This window comes from Pocillopora verrucosa, chromosome 12 (genome assembly GCF_036669915.1).
Source record: "Pocillopora verrucosa isolate sample1 chromosome 12, ASM3666991v2, whole genome shotgun sequence".
Lineage (NCBI taxonomy): Eukaryota > Metazoa > Cnidaria > Anthozoa > Scleractinia > Pocilloporidae > Pocillopora > Pocillopora verrucosa.
The window spans coordinates 18,019,201-18,042,815 of record NC_089323.1 but is presented as its reverse complement, the minus strand read 5'-3'; the positions used below and the strand labels follow the sequence as shown (position 1 = coordinate 18,042,815).

Here is a 23,615-nt window from a genome sequence, read left to right as displayed (position 1 = left end):
CAGAATTTTTTCTTTGTCCCATGCATGAGACAAGACAAAAAAAACATCCCACTCTACTTATAATCTTGAGCCAATTTGTCATTCCAAGGTTTTTGTGCTGTCCTGAAATATATTTCAGTCAATCGGGGGCAGGTGAAGCCTTCTATAACATGTACAGATTCGTAAACCTTCCTTTTGCTTCAATCTAAGTGAAAAATTGAATATTTCATTACGACATATAACTATGTTAGTAGTTTTTCTTTTGGTACCTTAATGATGAATCTGATGATTAATACATATAGCTGTGTTCTAATTTTAGGATATCTCTAGTATGATATGGAGATAGAATTCCATCTCATGAGATTGTGGTCCAGGAATATCTTGACAATTAAAGTAAGGATGTTTACAAACATTATTCATTTACTATTATGATAGTACAGTGAAACCTCAGTTAAGCAGACACCCTCAGGACCTTCCCAAGTGTCTGCTTGATAGAGGGTGTACCCTTAATAGGGGTTTGTAAAAAATGTGCAATGTTTGTTAATGATTAACGTTCAACAGTTACTCTGTAATAAAGTTCCATGTCCTTAATGTAGCTATCCAGAGTTTAAGAACATTACCTTTCATTACCAACTTTGATTTGTTGGTATATCTTTCTATTAGATAGTTTATTGACAGCTACATCATCATGAGGATTGATTACATTAAATTGATTTTTTCAAGGATGTAATCCCTTACACTGCATTGTCAGTTCAGTCTGGTGTCTGCCTAATTGAGGTTTTTAACAATAGGCAGACAATTTATTTTAGCATCTGCATCAGCTTAATGGAGGTGTCTCCTGAACTTGGGCTCGTTACAAAGGGAAATATAAGACAGTAATTAACTTTGGAACCTGACTCAGGGTCTGCTTAATAGAAAGCTTTAATTGGCGGTCTGCTTAATAGAGGTTAATCTGTAATTGCAATTACTGGATCCAGTTGAAGGCTGATCAGCATTGACCCAAGGTTAAATTTCAATTAGGGTTTTTAATTCTTTTGTTCAAGAGTTTTTTTCACGATAATTTTTTCTCTTTTTTTTTTAGAGCATCCAATAATAAAATTTTTGAGGAAAAGAATTTTTTAGAATTTTTTTTAAAGAGTATAGCTTTTAAATCTGGAATTATATTTCACACTTACTTTGGGTTATCTTAACCAAGCTTTGAACAACCCACCCTTGTTGCATTAAGTAAATTGGACACTTGAATGAATTGAACATGTATGGTACGCATTTGAGGAAAAAGAGTAGCAGGGACTAAGCATTAATATAACTTTTTAATTTTGTTCATGAAAGTTTTTGTCACTTTTGTACTGATGAATTAATTCATTTTGCATTTATAGCCTTTTCTCCTCGAGGGATTTAAGTTTGATCTTAGAGTATATGTTTTGGTTACATCGTGTGATCTACTGAGGATATTTTTGTATCATGATGGACTTGTAAGTAATTAGTTTATGTTATCATTGAACACTGTTGTAGCACTGCCATAAAAATAATTCATGAAAAAAGGAAAAGCTTTACATTCCAAACACACCTTCCTTTCTTTGTTATATAAATACCAAACTGCTGTACTGTAAATGTAATGATAAATGTGCCTGAAACCTCCTGTCTTTTCCACTTGACTCTTCTATGATCCTATTTTTTCTAGGTAGCTTGTATTCTAACTGAACCCCAGGAACAGAATGTTTTAAAATAAAATAACTATTTTTTTTTATAAACCTAGAATTTCCTCAATTATGTGATTATATTTGTAGGTTTGCATGGGAACTGAAGTGTATGAAAGCCCTTCAGATGAAAACCTGGTAAGAATGTTTTTTTAATGCCAGTGAAAATCACCCATAGTCATCTTTTTATATGGGAAGGTTACCTTTGGATTAGTTATTAGTGGACTAAATCCAAATATCTTAATGTATATGTGTACATGTATCCTGCACAAAATATCCCAGTCACAGTGCAATTGACTTACAGTATTTCCTTGAATAATTAAGTGCCTGGGTATTTTTTTCAAATTTCAGCTCAAAGGAGGGGTGGTCATTGGAAGGGAGGTGCTTAATCAAGGGGGGTGCTCATTAACAAACCCTTAACGTATACTGATTCAGCAGCAGTTGAAGCTTAAAGCTTCTCTTTCCCGACAAAAAGTGTGTGGGAAACTATATCCTTTGCAAAATCTTTTAAACTATCTAAACTATCTCGGAGTGTCAACTTCGAGATATCCTGTGGCAAATACTTAATATAAAGGACTTCGAGTTTGCAGAAAGTTATGGGTTACTGATTTTGATTTGGCAAGATTCTGCTGTGATATAAGACACATTGTAGACCACTTTATCTACTTTAGCAAATTTCTGTAGCTCATCGCTGTCCTCTTAACATAAAGAATCGTCCAGAGGTGAATCAAGGGCGGACGCTGAGCGTGGATGATGGACTCATTGCCTCTCTTGCTTCTGGTGGTCTTTGCATTAGGCTACTCAGGTAATGAACGTAAACCCTTAAACTCCCAAGGTGTAATTGTTAATTCTCCCCTGTAGCTGTTACACATTTCCTAATGAATTAGCTACGAGAGTTTGGTGTTAGATCAAGATAACAACTTCTATCTGATAAGTTTGAGTATTCTCATCACATGTGTGTTAGATAATTTATGTATATTATAGGGAGAAGTAGCATGTTAATCACTTTAGGGCCTCAAAAGGTTAAGTATCTGTTGAGTGATAATTTTGCTTTAGCTGAATTGAAGAACCTTTTTTCCACTAAATTGTTTGATGAAGATTCGCAACGATTTCCAAATGAGAACAACGTCATAAAACAAGGCCAACAATTCAGTGTAAATGGAAAAATATATATTCTTAGCGTGATCATTTTGTATTTTCAGGCGTTAACGGTAGATTACTGCGTTATGGAAAACAAGTGTCAAACCACAATGAAACAGGTGAACTTTAGCAGATGCCTAATTCGACCTGTGGTTACTTTTGAGATAACGTAACTGATATCAAGTTCGATAGGAACGTAATGGTGATATGAAATGCATCTCGTTTGCAAAGCAGAACAAAAGTACTGAAAGTAAAGCGCAGTGGCTGGGTTCTGTTTGTTGCAAACCATAGGCTTGACACCCATCGTGACATATTTTGATCTCGAAGGAAAGGAAGCCGTTTATTTGAGTTAGAACTTGATCTTATGAAAGACAATCTACTAGACCTTAAATGATTTCCATCAAAAAGGAAAAATGTTGGAAAGTTCTTATAACAAAACTAGCGCTTTCGGGAGGGAACTGGGGAGGCAATAAGACTTTTTTGCTTTAAATCTGATGAAAAACAGGCGTGTGACTTGACCTGAAGTAGTTTAAGTATTCCTTATCAAAGAGTCCCATATATAAAAAATTTAACCGGAGTCTCAAGTTACATAAAACTACCATTTTTGAATTACAGCATTTTTAGAACAGATCTGCCCAAAGCCTAATAGCAGGGATCGAAAGTACGTTCGAATCAAGACCTTCAATGACAAGTACGTGTGGGCTTACCCCACACATAAAGGTGATACGTCATACCTACGTACGCGCTGTTGCGGTGCAAAAGATGCCGTTGGACGAAAAGATATAACCATACCTGGAACAAAAACAACATTCATTGTTCACTGCCTTAGAGCCAACAATGAAAATGTATTCAGATTTGAGATTCTCTCCAGCTCCAAAAATCCATCTGGCTATTACTTCGACGCAGATCCAGTTTACTCTCAGTATGGCGTGTACGCCAACAAGCTGACGAGAGTCAGTGCCAAAGACCGGTACAGATTCAATTTTATCATATCTCGCAAGAGGGGCCCTGTGATTGGCATCCGAACTCAAGGAAAAGCAGGTGAAAGGTATGAAAGTATGAGGAGTAACTGGTTGAAGTTTCATGATGGCGGCCGTGGAAGTGTTACGGGATATAAGAACCTTTATACTAGAAACTTCCCAAGCATGGAGGACACATTTACATTGGAAGCAGGTATTTGAGCAAATTTTTAGCGCTAAATGATACGGGAACCTTCACACCAACACGAAAATATTAGAATAAGAAAGACAATGACTTGTTGAACTCAGTCGAGAATTACGGGTGTAGATCAAAGGAACCGTCCGAATCCTTATAAGGAATGGAACCCAGACCTTCAGATTTATGCTCACATGCTTTATCACTGAGCTTCAGAGAACTAGATGTTGATCCAGAGCATTCCTCACCTAAATTTGTGACAAGCATCCCACATACAGTATCTGTATTTATTTGCGGGTGGGGGGCGACACTGACTCAAACGAAAATCACTCTGGTATTGTGTGTTTTAACAAAACCAGGTAAATGGATACTGTACTTTGAAAATCTTACTGGTATAAATTATGATTTTTACTCTTTTTAGTACCCAGCGGATGCGTGACTCCTGGTGAGTATGTATTACAGATGTCAGTTATGGCCGCACCATGGCACACCAGTCAGGAGGACTGTGAGAGTAAACCAGATAGATGCTTTTGGTCGGATGGGTGGGATACACGAAGGCGCAATATGATGACAGCCATATGCTACTACAGCAAAGGTAGGAAAATTATCATCTGAGAACCATCTTTATAAAGGAGAGAAATGAGATGGGCTTGAAACCTTCATCTTTAAGACTTGGTAAAATTTATCCTCCTATATAAGTTGAACATCACGCAGTTATAACCACCATCATTAGCGAAGCTCCTTTTGAGTTGTTAGCATCGAAAGCCGAATGCCGCTGTGCTTTGCTCAAACACTGAAAGCTCATTCAAAAGCTCTGAAGGCAGTTGATATTCTAAATTTGAAAAGTTCTCACAACAAACCTGTGCATGTCAGGTTGACCACGCAGCAACTGCTTTGCTCATTGTGTCATTTTTATTTGCTAGATTCGGTGTGTTATCAGTACAGGGGAGCCAAGATAAAGTACCTGCGCTTGTCAGCTAAACAATGTGAAGCTGAAAACCACTGCTACAATTACAAGAACAACAAATGTTACGATGTATTTTGATGATAATATAAGCTCTGTACTGTGCAAATAAATTTTCCCTGAAGTGATCATTTCTTTTCTTATTTAGCATCTCACAATGCGAACATGTATCTTTCGAGATAAAAAGAACAGCAGTATATCCCATTTTAGTGCTGATGCACAGCCAGCCCATTTTAGTGCTGATGCACAGCCAACCCATTTTAGTGCTGATGCACAGCCAGCCCATTTTAGTGCTGATGCACAGCCAGCCCATTTTAGTGCTGATGCACAGCCAACCCATTTTAGTGCTGATGCACAGCCAGCCCATTTTAGTGCTGATGCACAGCCAACCCATTTTAGTGCTGATGCACAGCCAGCCCATTTCTCCATGATTAATCATGGAGTAATTTGACACACAGATCAGTCAGTCCACGCATGAGAATGAAGATAGTTGTAATCTATTGCCTTAACTTACTTTTTCGTCAGAGCTATCAAAAATCTCTTGAACGTGATTGGCTATCAGCAATACAATTGGAACACAAATGGAACAGTGTACCCGTCATGCTTGTGACTGGACAGTTTGATGGGACGCCTGTGTCACTGAACAATTCGCGTTACATGCGCACTGTTACACAGACGTGTGGGTACAGTTTCTCGTGGAGAAAGTCAACTGTAATGTTTCCATCTACGAGAACGTTTAACGGATGAGAATTTTGCTCCTCGAATTTCTTCACAGTTTTGATTAATTGGAAACGACATTTTGTGTAGCTCATTTAATTGGGAATTCCACTCGTGAGTTTCAAAGATAAATACCACTTTTAATCACACGTTTGATTTGTAGGGTATAGTACTAAATAGTATTAAATAGAGCCAATTCCTAGATCTTGGGAATAAGGAGCATTTTAGGTTTGAGGTCACTTTAGGCGAGAAGAGCTAGGATTTTCACTTCTGGAGCTATTGTGGTTACACTCAGGGTAGTCACGAAATTCAGAAGGGTAATCAAAGTGCTCTGTGAGCAAACTCGTGAATTGACACATGATTTTTGGATTATGTTTAATGTTATCTGGTTTAGGGAATTTTGTGGTTGATTTTCATATCTACAGTACGAGCAGAAGTTCAGTGTTCGCTAATGTAGCAAAGAAACAAAGTAACGTTGGGATAAGAAGGCATTACAATTGAAATGATCATGCTATTGCATTTGACAAAGGTGGATGATGTCATGTATTTTAAACGTATATCATTTCTGTTTCTGGTTCAAAAGAAAAGGTTGGAAGTAAATGTGGGTGAAAAGTGAAATTTACCGTCTATCATTGTAAATATTAGAAAATCAAGGCAATACTTTCTTAATGAAAACATTAACGATTCCCTCTTTATCAAATGAGATAAACGGGTACGAGTTTTGAGTAATATAACTAAGCAAAGACTGCCTCCGTCATTTTGGATCTCTGCCTGGGTAGATTTTAGTCACGTGCTAGGCAACGTATAATCAATAACAAGATAGAATTTAATTTCAGGCCTATTTATCAATTTTGTGGTGTATAACTTTCGCATTTTGGTACGTAATATGTATTTTGAATCTTCAAATAGTGTTGAAACTTAAAAATTGTTCTTTAAAAATTCACTGAAAATCGATAGCTAAAATTGTTTGTTTAGGTGTTATTTGATTTTCGTGTTAACTTGTAACTTACTTAGTCGCCGGCGTCTGTGGTTGTTTCACACAGGAAAAACACACCATACGAAACGTAATGATCGATGTTGACCTCAATCTCACGCCGTAACAGAAAGAGCTTTTGAACATCTGTAAACTCCGAGCGCTTCGCAGTCAGTGATATTTTCAATTGTTTTCAAGTTCAAGGATTGTAAATTACAATGTTATGAAAAACGAAGGTTGTTCTGTTATTTCAGTATGAATCCTTGCATGCCTGCCAGTCGCTGGCGCCGCTTGTTGAAACTAAAACGAAAAAAAAAATTATTTTAAGATTATCATTGGCTTCTTTGTCACCCCACCACTATTCTTAGCAACAAAGGTCGCCATTTCGTTCGTTTATTGCTCGCCAAAAACTATCAAATGCACTCAAAAGCCTAGAATCGAAAAAAAGTTTACCGGAATCGACCAATCCGCGAGCGAGCGAGCGAGCGTGTACCATTCTCCACATCGTATCTACAACTCGCTCTTGCGCATGCGTGCAATTCACGAGGCTCGAGTTCCGCTCTTTTCTTTGATACAGTATTTTCAATCGGCCTATTTTCGGCCTTTCAATCAAACCACGCAAGACCACCTATTCTGTCCACGTATCAGTATCACTCCGATCTCTTCCCTCACACACCTTTGCATTGGTCATACATCAGTCATCAAAATCGCGCTAAATTTTCCCCGACAAAAATATAATTTCCCAGATCAAACAAATGCAAAATTGGACACCTAATTGCTACAATTAGCGAGTCTATCACATGGGGAGCAAAATTACTCAATGTTGATTGGCTGAGAGAGGGCATTTTTTTCCTTAACTACGAGAGCACTTTTGGTGATCAAGAGTTCATGATTACTTGATTGCTATTTGCAATAACGATTTAGTGATTGCAATTTAACTGAATGAAGCCATGTAACATTGTTAACTGTATTTTGACAATAAAATGTTCATTGAATCTATTTGTCAGTTACGTTTGTTTTGACATTTGTGGCTGCATCAAAAGGGCTCCACGACGCGGACACCGTGCGCGAATGCAATTCCCTCACAAATTTTGCCCTTTTTTTGTCATTTCATAAACAAGTATTCGCAAGTGCTCTCGAGCAATTAAGGATTGATTTCACTTGTATTTTCAAAGATTTCCCAAAACTGCTCTCGTCACATCGCGCCACGGGCAATTTTGAGAAAACTTTGAAAATACAAGTGAAATTAACCCTTAATTACCCGAGGGCCTATGCGATTACATTTACTAATCGCGAAGTTAGCGGAAAATCGAAAACGGGAAATTTAACTCCTAACAATCTTCAACTTTTTGTTTACTTAGGCAAGAATATTTGCATAACGAGGGGGGGGAGAGCTATAGGGTTTTGGTATAACTGGAAAAGTAGGTAACATCACAGTTCATTTTCTTCGCGTGCTGTTGCCGTTAATTTGATGCCTTATGTCACTAATTTACGCAGTTCAAGAGTCATTCTCTCGTAAAATGATTTTCACACGAAATTTCCAGTCAATACCAATTTCGTAATATACCTTGGGAATGAAGATTTAGATATATGAAAATTCACATATTTGCACTGCGGTGGAAAGATGAAATTGGGAGTTTTTTTCCAGATCTCGGTTGCTATTCTTGGGATGAGCCTATTACTAATTGGTTGTTTGGGTCGGGAAATTGGAGGGATAGGCAATTCTTTGAAGCCAGTTAAAAATAAATAGATTTTAAGGAAAGTTCATGGAAAATTTGACACAGCGCATCTATATTTAGGCTCATCTTACAAAACGTTCACAACATTAAAAAATATCACTCAAACTGTATCAGTGGCGTAATAAAATTACAATGTTCTGCAACTTCGGTTTCATTTCTCTGCTCTCTTTGTGTAGCGACCCTGGTATTTTCAACGAATCAGTTATACGAGTTCGTTTCTGACCAATATCATAAGCACTTCTCACGTTAGAAGGCGCGAAAGGCCGTGTTTCTAATTCATGTTTACCTACAGATGTTTTTCTGTGCTTTTTGGCATCTAAAGATTAATGTACACTGCTGGTCCCAACGAAAAATTTGCCAAACTGGCTCAGACTGTGAAAAGAGTAAAACTAGCAAGAACAAGTGCCAGTTTCAACACCAACTACAAATGACCTCGTTCATGTACAAGCAAATACATTTCACCAACAACAGTGATAAGTATAAGGGGACGAAAACCATGTCAATCATTTGATTCTTGCCTCCAGCACAAAAATTTTAGTAAACTTCTTTAGTCTCTACCGACAAAAAAAATAAATTTTATAATGATTGCTTCTCTTCTACTGTGTTCTTATCCTAATTTCTAGCTCTACGAAGTTCTATCCACGCATTCAATAGAAAGGGAAAAATGGGTGAGATGAAGACTGGCTAAACATCTAGCGAATTCTGTCCTCACCGTACAAGTTAAATGCAACTTTTATCGTTGTTAAAGAACCGTTCTCTGCCAAGCCCTCGCTTAAGTCGTTCGTCCAGCATCCTATTTCGCCCGCGTGATTGTTAACGGTGAGACTGAATGTAGTTAATGATCTGCTCTTCGCCAAACCATAACCCACATAGCTGGCCCAATGTCCCATGTCTACAACGTGACTGTTAACTGTGAGACTGAGTGTAGTCAATGATCTGCTCTTCGCCAAACCATTATGCACACCGCGGGCCCATAGTCCCATGTCTTCAGCGTGATTGTTGACCGTGAGACTGAATGTAGTTAATGATGTGCTCTTCGCCAAACCATTAGCCACAAAGTTGGCCCAGTATCCCTCGTCTTTAGCTTGACTGTTAACTGTGAGACTGAATGTAGTTAATGATGTGCTCTTCGCCAAACCATTAGCCACAAAGCTGGCCCAGTATCCCTCGTCTTCAGCGTGATTGTTAACTGTGAGACTGAATGTAGTTAATGTGCTCTTCGCCAAACCATTAGCCACAAAGCTGGCCCAGTATCCCTCGTCTTCAGCGTGACTGTTAACTGTGAGACTGAATGTAGTTAATGATGTGCTCTTCGCCAAACCATTAGCCACAAAGTTGGCCCAGTATCCCTCGTCTTTAGCTTGACTGTTAACTGTGAGACTGAATGTAGTTAATGATGTGCTCTTCGCCAAACCATTAGCCACAAAGCTGGCCCAGTATCCCTCGTCTTCAGCGTGATTGTTAACTGTGAGACTGAATGTAGTTAATGTGCTCTTCGCCAAACCATTAGCCACAAAGCTGGCCCAGTATCCCTCGTCTTCAGCGTGACTGTTAACTGTGAGACTGAATGTAGTTAATGATGTGCTCTTCGCCAAACCATTAGCCACAAAGTTGGCCCAGTATCCCTCGTCTTTAGCTTGACTGTTAACTGTGAGACTGAATGTAGTTAATGATGTGCTCTTCGCCAAACCATTAGCCACAAAGCTGGCCCAGTATCCCTCGTCTTCAGCGTGATTGTTAACTGTGAGACTGAATGTAGTTAATGTGCTCTTCGCCAAACCATTAGCCACAAAGCTGGCCCAGTATCCCTCGTCTTCAGCGTGATTGTTGACCGTGAGACTGAATGTAGTTAATGATGTGCTCTTCGCCAAACCATTAGCCACAAAGTTGGCCCAGTATCCCTCGTCTTTAGCTTGACTGTTAACTGTGAGACTGAATGTAGTTAATGATGTGCTCTTCGCCAAACCATTAGCCACAAAGTTGGCCCAGTATCCCTCGTCTTCAGCGTGATTGTTAACTGTGAGACTGAATGTAGTTAATGTGCTCTTCGCCAAACCATTAGCCACAAAGCTGGCCCAGTATCCCTCGTCTTCAGCGTGACTGTTAACTGTGAGACTGAATGTAGTTAATGATGTGCTCTTCGCCAAACCATTAGCCACAAAGCTGGCCCAGTATCCCTCGTGTTTAGCTTGACTGTTAACTGTGAGACTGAATGTAGTTAATGATGTGCTCTTCGCCAAACCATCACCCACAAAGCTGGCCCAGTATCCCATGCCGTCAACGTGACTGTTAATTGTGAGACTTAATGTAGTTAATGATCTGCTCTTCGCCAAACCATTACCCACATAGCTGGCCCAGATTCCTCTGTCTTTAGCGTGATTGTTAATTGTAAGACTGAATGTAGTCAATGATCTGCTGTTCGCCAAGCAATTACCCACACCACTGGCCCAGTCTTCGCACACAGCAGCGTTATGATTAACAGTGAGATTGAATGTGGTTGATGACGCAGAGCTTAATCGTTTAATGACTTCAAGGAGTGTGACAATTTTCCCGTCAACTAAAAACGTGGCCGACGCTGACGAAAAATTAGCGAGAGTATCACAACCACTTGAAAAGTGATCCTCACCATTCAAGTGCACTGAGACAGAATGCTTTTGAGCCTCTTGAACTAATCTTTTAAGAGCGGTTCCTTCATAGCTTCTGACTTCACCACTAAGGTTAATAAAACTGTGTGAGGACAGTGAATTGTTATACAGAAAATAGTCTACCAGACGATCCACAACTTCATTGCTTTGTTTTCCTCGGACATTCAACTGCAAACCAGATAGTGGGGAACTTTTCATGAAAAAATCTCCAAGGGCGTTAAAGCTTAGAACGCTTAGTTCACCACAGACGTTCACGGTTAACGACTTCTCTGATGGGGCATCACCCAGAATCGGATAGCGCAGAAAACTTCCTTCATGTTTAATTTTCCCGCATATATTTAGATGAATAATAAGAGACTTCCATGACTTCTTGGCTGCCAGTATGGCAGCAACAGCTTCCACCCATGCTTCGGGGATATCCCCGTAAACTTTTAACTCTAAAGAGTGCAAATTACTATTTCGCAGAACACCTTTCTGCAGTGCTACGATTCCAGGGTTGCTAACTCTTCCATGAACAACAAAACTAAGAGACTCCACCGCGGTTTCTTCTGCAAGTCCTTCACTAACAGTCGACATTAAACGGTCATGCTGATCCCCATGAACAATAAGCACGAGAGAAATTAGCGATGATTTGAATAACGCTTTCACGGCTTGTGCAGCAGTGTTGTTCAGAACACCAAAGACTTCAAGCGAAAGACATTTCAATTGCGAGAGACTCGATAACAAGGTACTAACATTACTGGCGCACCTCTCAGTACTCACGTCAAACAGTTGTAGCGTGGCTGTTCTTAATGAAGTGCTTGACGACAAACTCTCACCGAACAGATCTGCAACATCAGGGGACATGTTCTCGATATTACCAATGACAAGCTCTGTAAGAGTTTGACTGCTTTCGAGAATTCGATTGAGATCGTTCACATCTTCTCTACCGAAAGACTGCACGTCTGACAGGCTCAGTTTAGTAAGCTGCGCTGATGCCACATCACCTTCGAGTATGGCGCCTTCGTACACATATCGTATAAGTTTCAACCAAGACCGCTGTTTCCGATCCAACTTCAAAACATTTGGCAAAGGAATAAGGGAGCACGCAACTTTGCCTAAATCATCTGCAGCACCACTCTCTTTTAAAAGGTCAAGTAAGAACTCTACGTATGAAGCTTGCCATTTCCAGTCTTCTTTTAAAATCGTTACAACTTCGTTGAAAAACACCGTTCCTTCCATGCCTAATGTGCCAGCTAAAAAGAAAAATACTTGTCTGTAGCTAGATGACATACTTTCCCTCCAGAAAACAGAATGATCAGTTAGGCTAAGTTGCTCCGTCAAAATCTGGTTCGCTAGGTAAAAGGCAGCTAAAAACTCTTGAAATGTTTTGTGTAGAAAATGACACTGATGTCTTGGTTCCTGACTTGGCCTTGAACTGGCCTCCATGAAAACAAAGCCCAATTTGATAGCTGGAAATTTTCTCACATGGGTCGTCGAATGTTCTAACCTGTCCAGTTCCTCTTCTGAAAACGAACGGCGGTCTTCTCGAAGACAATTCCACGCTAACTCCCCTAGCACAAGTAGGGACTCTTTAAATTGATTCTCTAGGGCTTTGTCGGCATTCCGATGAACGTTCAGGCCATTTCGGGAGCAATATCGCCTCAACAAGCATCGAAAAATAATCTGATAAAGCTTAGTGCGATTAGATGGTAGTTCCCCTTCAAAGTCTTCAAAAACGACGCACAAGAGAAGTAGATTCAGCGGATTGCTTCTTAGCGCTTGTAAGTGAGTATTTGTTTTAACAGCTTCAATGAGCCTCTCGCCCTTTGACAAATTTTGTGGATCAACGCTCTTAAAATGCTTTCTGATGTAATCTGTAGCGTCCTCTGAAGTGAACCCTTTAATCTGCAGAAGTGTATCAAAGTCATAGCGCCGCCGGACATCGATTCCTTTTTCTTCGCGTGAGGTGGCCAAAATAAAACAGCGCGAGAAAACTTTTCTTCTAAATAGCCTATCTACGACATTTTCTGATGCTTCTGGTAACTCATCAAGACCATCCAGAATTAAAAGAATCTCGTCCTGATTCTTGCCATCTTTGATGTAATCCAAAAATTCTTCCTTATTGTTAATGTCATCATTCAGAAGTTGCTCATCGATGGCTTGTACTATGTCTTTAGTATCTTCGTGAATATCACAGCATTTCAGAAGAAACAACAACTCAAACATGGGGAAGTGAAACTCTACTGGTACTAATTTTTTGGCCCAATCACTTGCAATTTTAAGGCAAAACGTAGTCTTCCCAATCCCAGGGTTTCCTTCTACAAATACCATTCTGGCGCCCTTTTCACCCTTCCTAGCAGGCTTGAAAATTTCATACATGTGAACCTCCTTCTCTGTTAGCTGAAAGTACGCCTTCTTTCTCCATTTCATTTGCAACCTTGTGTAGACTTCATCAATAGGTAGTTGGATGTCGCTATCCCACAGCAGTGGTTTTACATTGGAGCGTCTGATGTATTCACCTTCAAGGTGTTCCACAATTAGACAACGATCGGAACCTGCAAGTAAACAACATACTTCGTTCTTGAACGCACATGTCTTTGAATAAACATTGACGTTAATCACTGAGATTAAAAAGGCAAGAGCAGCGAATGACCCTTCAAAGATAACAGATGGCTTGTTATGTGCAGGTCTCATGCAGCTGTTTTTTAATAGCAAAAAAAAAGGTGGAAAGTTTTGAAAAAGCGCTGGATTTCTAACCAATGGCGTTGTAAGACTTAAAATGAAATTTACCTTTACGGCGCTTCACAGATTGAGTGGCAACAGAGGACGAACGTCGTTTAACCTTTTCCTTTGAAGCTTGCCTGGACTGGTTTACCGCGGCATCTGGTAAAAAAAGTTTAATCACCAAGATTAAAATGGCAAGAGCAGCGAATGACTCCTTCAAAGATAACAAAAGGCTTGTTACATGCAGGCTTTATGAAGTTGTTCTTTAATTGCAAAAAAGAAAAGGGTGGAAAGTTTTGAAAAAGCGCTGGATTTCTAACCAATGGCGTTGTAGGACTTAAGATGAGATTTACCTTTAAGGCGCTTCTCAGATTGAGTGGCAACGGAGGACGAACGTCGTTTAACCTTTTCATTTGAAGCTTGCCTGGACTTCTTTAATACAGAATCTGTTAAAAAAAAAGTTTTATCACCAGGATTAAAATGGCAAGAGCAGCGAATGACTCCTTCAAAGATAACAGATGGCTTGTTATGTGCAGGCTTCATGCAGCTGTTCTTTAATAGCAAAAAGAAAGGGTGGAAAGTTTTGAAAAAGCGCTGGATTTTCAAGCAATGGCGTTGTAAGACTTAAGATGAAATTTACCATTAAGGTGCTTCACAGACTGAGTGGCAACGGAAGACGAACTTTGTTTAACCTCTTTATTTGAAGATTGCCTGAACTTGTTTACAACGGCATCTGGTAAAAAAAAGTTTAATCACCGAGATTAAAATGGGGAGAGCAGCGAATGACTCCTTCAAAGATAACAGAAGGCTTGTTATATGCAAGCTTAATGAAGCTGTTCTTTGAAAGCAAAAAAAAAAGGGTTGAAAAATTTTGAAAAAGCGTTGGATTTCCAACTAATGATGTTGTAGGACTTAGATGAAGTTTACCTTTAAGGTGGTTCACAGATTGAGTGGCTGCGGAGGACGACTTTCGTTTAACCTTTTCATTTGAAGCGTGTCTGGACTTGTTTACTACGGCATCTAGTAAAGAAAAGTTAAATCACTGAGATTAAAATGGAGAAAGCAGCGAATGACTCCTTCAAAGATAACAGAAGGTTGTTATATGCAAGCTTAATGAAGCTGTTCTTTAATAGCAAAAAAGGAAAAGGTGGAAAGTTTTCGTTTCATTTGAAGCTTGCCTGGACTTCTTTACTACGGCATCTAGTGAAAAGAGTTTAACCGCACTTTAAACTCTACAGTTAAAAAACATAGTTAATTGCCACTACAGTATTAACAATTGAGTAACATTATTTTCTGCTTGTTTTCTGAGGAAGTTGGTTCATCAATGTCTTAATGTCACTCATTTACAAATTATTTCACTCACAAAACACTTTTCAGATTACTCACAATATGGTAGTGAATTATGAAATAATGAAATGAATGGAATACCAACAGTCTGCCTCACTATATAATTTACATGCACCAACCTACAGAAGTCTATTCACATCCCAGATAAATCAAAACACTCAGCTCTGCAAGCTTTTATGAAATCGTAATTCGTATAGACATGTACAGCCTGTAGCTGTATAGGACTAAAATACAGTTGTAGAATGTACTCAGTTATAGTACTTGAAATATCTTGTTTGCAAAATTCACGGATAGGCCAATTTTCAAATGTGGTATGTTCTAGGCCTTACCTTGCAAGGGCTGAAAGCTGACATAGTGTACTTCGTGGACATGTCCCAGTACAAGATGCTTCCTTTGGTCAAATGGAAAAGCTGGTTTGATAATTACCTCACTCTGGCCTGGAAGACTACTAATCACATGAATGGCTATTTGATAACAGTTTGCTGCAGCCCAGAGAATCACATGATCACCCCAAGTGCCATCTTGTTCCATGTCTGTTAAGTAATCATCCCATGTTGTGTGTCTATCAACAAAGTGAAATAGATCTGTTCCATCCACCTTTAAGAGAAAGTCCAACAAGATAACGTGTGATATTAATAGCAAAAGAGCAACGAGTCTAGTAATGACTCAATATTGTAATATTTTCATATAATAAATATTAACTTCAAAAGTGTTCAAAGACAAATACAAGACTCTTTAGTTGCTAGGCTCAGTAGTCCTTAATAGTACTCCCTGTGTATAATGTTAGATAGAGTAATTTTTACAACTAACTTATCCAATCTTTAAAATAATAACAAAAAAAGGATCAATTAGAACGAATGACTATAAACAAGTTCACTTGTCAGCATTATACTTCCCACAGTTGTTCTATAATAAGTTAAAACAAGAAAAACAATAAAGATGTTGTAGTAAATACAAACTTTACAACAAGTTGTCCTTTTTAATTGTATTAACCCTTTAACTCCCATGAGTGACCAAGACAGAGTTTCTCCTTACAATATTAATACAAAACCAACCAGATGAGTGATGAGAATAAAGAAAAATATCAATTTGGGGATAATCAGTTGATCCAATATTAAATTCTCTGCTCTAGCATTATAAGAATTGTATGGCTGACAGTAAGGAGAATGACAAATTTGATCTGAGAGTTAAAGGGTTAACTTCAACTTCATGTATCAAACACACCAATTTTTTTTCCTGATAAAAGCCTTGAAAATGTTCTAATAATAATTCCTAACATTTAACTTGAATGTGGAACAGAGGATACATTTGCAGCATCAATCTGTTCTAGAGATTACATGTACTTTACCAAATACTCACCTGTTTTGGGTGCTCTCTTAGATACTGAACTAAGGAACGCCTTAATTTAAAATGATGGATCCTTTCTCCTCTGACAATCTCCAGTTGCTCTGACAAGGCATAGAACATACAATTTCCTGACCCTGGATTGTCAGAAATTTTATAGCCCTTTTCTGAAGCAATCTTCTTTAAGTCTGAGAGTGGGTCTGTGTTGCTGCTGATCTTACATCTACTGGCATTCTGTTGCCACTGTTGAAGATTACGGATGACTTGTTCACTCCAACCTAAAAGACAAACAACTTAATGATCATTACTTTATTCTTATACATGTAAATAGCAGGTTTCTGACAAAATCATTGCATATGGCTTAAGAAAAAAAAAAGCAGAAAGAACCATGTGGATCAAGGATTGAGTATTTTGGGAGCACAGGGAGCAACAGTTCTCAGAGCTTAAGATATTTTTCAAGAATTTGTTGCAAAATGATGGTTTGACAATTAACAAAGGTATACTGAGTGAGGTCAACTACAAGAGGATTTTAATAAAGGGGGTAAGTTTCAAAAGAAACTGTGGTGCTGCCTCATTGGGAGAGTATAACAGGGTAATTAAGTATCATCAACTGAGTTGATAACATAAAATGGCCACCATACCATGAAGAGTTTTAAAGCTGATGTTTCAATGAAGGGCTAGCACTGTTGATCCTACTAAATTACCCCACAAGGATTTGCCTGTTTTAAGAATCATTCACTCCAAAAAATTGGCATGGAACTCTGACTCTGTTATTTGCATCCTTCATTTTTTTTCAAATCTAAGTTAATCTAAAAAGACACCAATCAAGTTGACCATGATTGTCCAACTTTCAACAGAACCTGCTCTGAGTAAAATAACTACAGAAAGACTTTCTCATGTAAATGCTCTTTACCAAGTACATATTTCAGAACTCTGCAACACTGTTCCTAATCTTGTGGGTATGATTATTACATAACTATTAAGGTTATCTTTCCTGAGTATTTACTACATCCAAATTATACAAAAAAATCTGACTGCCAAGTCACTCAGGTCACTGCTGACATCTGTACAATTAACTCCATAAGTTTGCGGTTCCTACCCAACTTATGCAGTTTTGCACCATAGTGCCTAGTTCACTGTTAAACTTTAACCATCATTAAAAGCTTTCACTGAAAATTAAATCCTTTCTTGAGCTCTTTCTGCCACTCATGTATCCCTTTCATCATGCTCCTGTCTAAAGGAGCACAATAAGCTATCTACGAAGAGGCAGTTGCCTACCTTCCTGTTGAACAGCTACAGTGGTTGAGGATTCATTTTCTTCAGATGCTGCCAATGGTTGCCAAGTGACAGGATCAACTACAAGTATGCAAAAAAAAATAACACATTATAAATTTCAAATGAGGTACATGTATATGTAGTTTATGACTGTATACCTACAGGTTTGAGAAACAGAAGCATGCTACATCCAAATTATACAAAAATGTCTGTTCCTTATCTACTTTTAGGTTATAATTATTTAATGGTAAGTTGAGGAGGAAACTTTATTTCCCCCATCATAAAAGTATATGTACATGAACATTTGAAATATATCAAGAACTTCTTAACCCTGATTTTAGTGAACAAATTGAATTACAAAATTAAAATACATACAATACAATACGAATTATATATCTTTAAATAAAATAGGGTTGAATAAGTTTTAAAACTGACCCTATTTTATTTAAAGATATGCAATTTGTATTGTATTGTATGTAATTTAATTTTGTAATCCAAGTTGTTCACTGAAAAGCCCCAGATGGGGATGTGTTCCATAAATGTATGTAATGTATTTGGTAATGACTATCCATATTTCCAACAGCTTTTACATGCAGATGATAAATGTAAATAATTACACAGACAAGAGTACTTCTAAGGCAATGAACTGAAGTACACATGAACACCTTGCTGTTTTAGCTACATGAATTGCATCAAGATAGAAAAAAAAAACTGTTCCAAAGAAGATATATGTAACATAGCTCTCACCAGCTACAAGATTCACCATTTTCTCAACAAGACTTTCACACTGTCTCTGCCAGCTGTAGTTTGCTGCATATGCTTCTCGAAGCAGAGTGGCTTCTTTAAGTCGCACAGTCCTTTTTTTCCGACGGATGACTCTGATGGCATCAGCCCATTCTTTAGGATCCTCTGAATCAATTACACATGGGGAACCAAAAGGAACCTCCTCCAATGCTTGTCCAAGTCCAGAGTTACCACTTACAAGGACAGGCAGACCAGCAGATAGGGCTTCCAGCCCAGTCAAACCAAAACCTTCAGTTCTTGAAGGCATGATTGCCAGATCAGCCTCACAGAATAACTTGGCTAGCTGTTCTCGATCTTCTTTGAAGCAGCGAACAGTTAGTTGACTACGAGGAATGCCATACTGAAGCAACTTGCTTACCACTTCTCCCTCTTTTCCTTTAGGTGCGCCAACAAACTCTAGCTGGTATGACTTGTCTTCCAATTGAACAATTGCTTTCATTGCAATATCATATCCTTTCAGCTCAAAATCTTCATGGTCACCACGCCCAAAAACTAGAACACAAAAGTTCTTACTTTCTTCTGAGGCCTGTTCAATGTTACTGAACTCAGTAAAAATACTTGGAGTGAGGTTGAATACATGCTGATCTTTTTTGCAGAAGCGAAGGTAGCGAGAGTAGGCATTTGCCAGCTTTGGTCCAATTGCAACCACTTCATCAGCTAACTCACAAAGTCGTACTTCTGCACAATGTTTCTTCTCACCTCTGGAAATGGCTTCCTCATAACTTTTGAACATTCCAAGTTCTTCTGGAGCTGTGTGAACAACCTGAATCCACTTGCAAGGTAGCTGCTTTTGAATGTGTGGTATCTGTCGACCCAGATGTACTCCATGCCCTATGACACAGTGTGGATAATGGCCATTAGGTAAAGAAACCAACCAATCAATTGGCTGATCAAAACCAGGCGATTCTTGGGCTTCAATCAGCTGAACTTTATGGCTACTGGCAGCTCTCCTGTCCTCATCACTACAACTTGGAAGATACACACTGACATCAACATTGGGATGTTTTGCTAACTGAATTGCCAGCTCCCTGTTAATAGTTGACAAGCCTCCTTTAGATGAGCTCCATTCACTACCTAACAGAGTAACTCTTAGCTTTTCACTTTCCATTAAACTTGGGCTTTCCTGTGATGTAGAGGCTACACCAAGAACGGATGATTCCTGAAATAAAGTTTTATAAGTGTGAATAAAGACAAATCACAAGCAATGAAGGATACCGTGTAATGATATTTTCAATTCAACAGGATTGTCAAAAGACCAGACCATTTGGCACTGGCGTCTTTGTGAAATGTGATCAAAGACAGAAAATAAATATTTTGGAACATGTTTCTAACATTTGTGTCTGGCAAAAAAAAAGTCACTCAAATGTTCCCCAAAATGCTAGACATCGGTTTTCAGAGAGTTCCAAATATCACATTTTCTCAGGGGAGCATGCCCTGGACCCCCCCTAGAGGGGCATGTCCCCATGCAACATGCTATGCTTGTTACATGTATGCAAGCACAATTTAGCCTGCAGTTCAGGTGTCCTTTTAGGGCAAGCTAATGTTATAAGCTTAGTATCTTGGTTAAATAAGCTTGGAAGGTTTCTCCATCAAAATTTCTTTCATATGAACCAACACCTGAAGATCAAAAAATTATATCAGGCTTTTCCCAAAGAAAATTGGCAACACAGCCAGTAGATTCTTTCCAGAAATCAGTGAAGAAATTGCTTCTTTTTATTCCAATTCGAAGATGCGAGACATATCAAATTTTGAGAGACACCTAGGTGCTTCTTCAAAGGCAGAATCGAAACTAACAACTTCACCATTTACAGAATTTGTCATCGTTTGCATTTTCCCACAAGAACAATTTAATGTTCAAACGACACATTTGGCTTGTGATTGACAGCTAGAGCTTAACCGCACCAATCACGAACTCTGTTATTGGGCAAATGGAGATTCGCAAAACAACAATGACCTTGGGTAGGTGTAATCTTCGCTCCCCTACCCCCACCCCTCTCCTTGTTTTTGACAGTTGACCGCCCTCTTGATACAATTTTCTTTCTCTTTCCAGTCTTCCACTGCCATTAAAATCAGAAAGAAGGTGGCCTTAGTTTTCCTTAAACTTTTAACTCCCAAAAGTGATTAACTTGTAACTTCTCCCTATTATATCCATACACCATCCTGCAAACAGGTAGAAGTTGTTATCTTGATCTAACACTGAATTCTCATCACTAATTTAAAAGGAATTATGTAGCAGCTAGAGGGGAGAATTAACAATCAGATCTTGGGAGTTTAAGGGTTAAGATAATACTGAGCACTTGCTCACCAAAATTATGCTGCCTCAGTTCAGATATTTACTAGTGACGACCCTTATTCAAAATTACAGTAGTGATTTAGGGTTGTGTTACTTTCAGTTACTTTTAACCAGACCATAATGTTGGATTTAGAAAATTCTGATTATTTGGATTATGTTCCTGGCCCTGAAAGATTGATCTGTACAGCGAACAAACTAGAAACAATGTTCTGATTACAAGAAAAAAAAAACAAAATGACAGGTTTTTATAGATTTAGGTCTCCCTTTTAGATGAGTTACATGGATTGAGTTACATCAGACTCTTCCCACACAAATGGTGTTCACTTAAACACCAATGCTTTCCTTATCAAATTTTAGAGATAATTTATTGCTTGTGCTCAGTTAACTATTGAAGGAGTGTATAGAAAGGGCTTTGCAAGCTTGATTCTTTTTGAAGTAACCACTTAGCAAACTAAAATTGTAAAATGAAGAAGGACACTTTTTTCCCCTGGGTCATGAGCATAGGACAACAGAAATATTCTAAGTTCCCCTGAAGAATTGAAGCTCAGAACTTCTGATTCTAAATTCTGATCATCTACCACTGAACCACTAAGACTCTACGGTAGGCTGGAACACTTTTCAGTTCATACATGACATACATCCTGTATACTGAACATAGCATCAGCACCATGTTATTGTGTAAAATTGTTTATCTCACCTAAACTTCAGACCATAAAAATAAACAAATGAAAATACTAATAACAGCTTTCTGTGTGATCACTTAATTGGCCAATTGTGCTTCAGATTTAGATGTCAACATTTTTACTAATTACCTTGGCAACAAAGACAGTTACAGAAAGGCAGTCACAGGTTGCAAGTTGCAGATTCAAATTTGTTGAACATTAAGGAGCTCATAATAGCTGTAAATTATTCACTGTGAATAAACAAAGTTCAAAATCTTCGGAACACTTTCAAATTTCTGGATCATGTCTTGTGTGAGTGCTGGGAAAATGCAGGTTTTTGTCTCTTTATAGCATTAATTTTCACTGTCCTTTGATGATGGTACATTCGATCATTTTGCATCAGGCAAATTTTTCTATGATGGTGGACTTCAGAAATTTGTTCATCATCAAAAAAAATTAACTCATAGGTACTGATCTTTTGTGTAGTTATTATTTTTCCAGGATTACTGTAAATAAAGAAGAACTCCCAAGAGAGCTATCTCATCAGCTTTTATTCTCATTCTTGCCAAAGACAGGTGAGATAAATCCTTCCTTTTTAATCCTTAACTCCCAAGAGTGGACTGTTAATTCTCCCCTCTGGCTACTACACATTTTTTTGTAAATAAGTTACAAGAATTTGGCTTCAGATCAAGATTACAACTTCTAACTGATAAATATAAGTGTTCTGATTACCTGTTTGCTGGATAATGTACAGATATTATTATTATTAGATAGAGAATAAGTGCCCTAAATTAATTTAACTTCAGAGAAGGTAACAGAAAAAAATGCATATAAGTGCAAGTTAGGCAGTCTTGCAACACACCACAATACAAAACATAACAAAAGCAACTTGAGAACTTGCTTTGGCAGCTAATTGTGGTGCTTGTTGCCAAATACAATGCAGGAATATCGAAATATAACACATCTGAGGGACAAGTTGGTAGAACTCAGTGCAATCACTTACAGCATGACCTAGTCCCTTTGATAAAGTGCTTATTCAATCATCTGCCATAAAAGCATGCTTACCTCTTGTAGCCTAGACATCACAGGAAGCCTTCGCAGTACCTTTAATTTTGAGCCCTCAAACTAAGACACAACCATAATCTGCTGAAAAAAGAAAACGAAAATGTTTCAAAATACATGTAAGCAATCGTCGTAATAGCATACATTGTGCGTACAAGTGAAATGCAAGTACTGCACACTCGATTTACAATACGGCGTTTAGATAAACCGAATGGATGGCACGCAGTCAAGTCAGCTAGAAGGTAGTCATGGTTATTACATCAAAATTTGGGTAAAATTTCTGCACAGCCCCATACTATTGTAAAACAAATCTGTTTTCCCAATGGCAATGTATTGTTTTTGTTTTCTCTATTCAAGAACTGAATGCATAATGTAGTATGGGGCTGTGAGGAAATTTTACCAAAATTTGTTGTAGCTCTGGAGTTAGAAGACTAACCCATCGAGGTAAAATTTCCGCACAGCCCCATGCTACATTATGCATTCAGTTCTTGAATAGAGAAAACAAAAACAATACATTGCCATTGGGAAAACAGATTTGTTTTACAATAGTATGGGGCTGTGCGGAAATGTTACCGCTACTACGGGTAAATGATTCTCGAATTTCTTCCTTCCTTTATGATCGTCGAATTCCTCGCTAATTCAAGGCGTATTTCAAAATCAATCGGCATTACGAAAAAACTGATTATGATTTATGTTGCTACCTTTGATTAAGACATCGGAAACGTATAATAATCAGTGTCGTAACAACATCATAACTTCATTTCAGTAGGCACGCTACATTCCGCAATTCAGCTTACCTCGATTTAAAAAGATGAAAAGGACGTTCCGGTCACAAATGGAACAACCGTAATGGACATAAGGAGACTACAAAATGGTTGTACCTGAAAAACACTGTTTATCCCATTTTTGAGCAGAAATTTGATATAAGACATAGGAGTCGAGCACTACCTAGCGGGTAGATTTGAAATATGAGAGAAATGCAAATTGGGTTGGGGGGTTCCCCTATTTCCAAATATGGAAGTTGTAAAGTTCAATTCAATGCAGTTTCGAAAGTAGGCTACGGTAGCTATGGTAATTCTGTCACGCTACACCTGTGATAGAAATTCACTGACA

General features: G+C 38.3%; 2 protein-coding genes across 7 annotated transcripts in view; one reads left to right on the top strand and one right to left on the bottom strand.

Moving 5' to 3' along the window:
- The window catches only part of LOC136276789 (uncharacterized), a 29,963-nt gene extending 24,917 nt beyond the window's left edge, over nucleotides 1-5,046 (top strand). The window contains exons 1-8 of one of the 4 annotated variants that reach the window (XM_066159779.1): nucleotides 316-372; nucleotides 1,356-1,451; nucleotides 1,767-1,814; nucleotides 2,361-2,481; nucleotides 2,879-2,935; nucleotides 3,432-3,989; nucleotides 4,393-4,566; nucleotides 4,895-5,046. In XM_066159779.1, coding sequence (XP_066015876.1) covers nucleotides 2,427-2,481; nucleotides 2,879-2,935; nucleotides 3,432-3,989; nucleotides 4,393-4,566; nucleotides 4,895-5,016 — 966 coding nt within the window. In that variant the 5' untranslated portion in view covers nucleotides 316-372; nucleotides 1,356-1,451; nucleotides 1,767-1,814; nucleotides 2,361-2,426 and the 3' untranslated portion in view covers nucleotides 5,017-5,046. Of the gene's footprint in view, nucleotides 1-315; nucleotides 373-1,355; nucleotides 1,452-1,766; nucleotides 1,815-2,347; nucleotides 2,482-2,878; nucleotides 2,936-3,431; nucleotides 3,990-4,392; nucleotides 4,567-4,894 lie in introns of those variants that run through there. The other 3 variants (XM_066159780.1, XM_066159781.1, XM_066159778.1) reach the window with 3 other exon arrangements.
- Nucleotides 5,047-8,410: 3,364 nt separating this feature from the next.
- Nucleotides 8,411-23,438, bottom strand: LOC136277504 (uncharacterized). Of its 3 annotated transcripts, none has more exons than XM_066159735.1 (11): nucleotides 23,300-23,438; nucleotides 22,506-22,586; nucleotides 18,429-19,644; nucleotides 17,685-17,762; nucleotides 16,422-16,684; nucleotides 15,392-15,659; nucleotides 14,643-14,735; nucleotides 14,356-14,448; nucleotides 14,069-14,161; nucleotides 13,782-13,874; nucleotides 8,411-13,546 (listed from the first exon to the last, which is right to left on the bottom strand). In XM_066159735.1, exons 2-11 carry the CDS (start codon nucleotides 22,521-22,523, stop codon nucleotides 9,057-9,059), a joined length of 6,705 nt encoding a protein of 2,234 aa, XP_066015832.1. In that variant the 5' UTR covers nucleotides 22,524-22,586; nucleotides 23,300-23,438; the 3' UTR covers nucleotides 8,411-9,056. The 3 variants fall into 3 exon arrangements, with proteins under 3 accessions (XP_066015832.1, XP_066015833.1, XP_066015834.1); XM_066159736.1 differs by having other exon boundaries at nucleotides 22,506-22,583; XM_066159737.1 differs by lacking the exon at nucleotides 14,356-14,448.
- Between the last annotated feature and the right edge of the window lie 177 nt (nucleotides 23,439-23,615).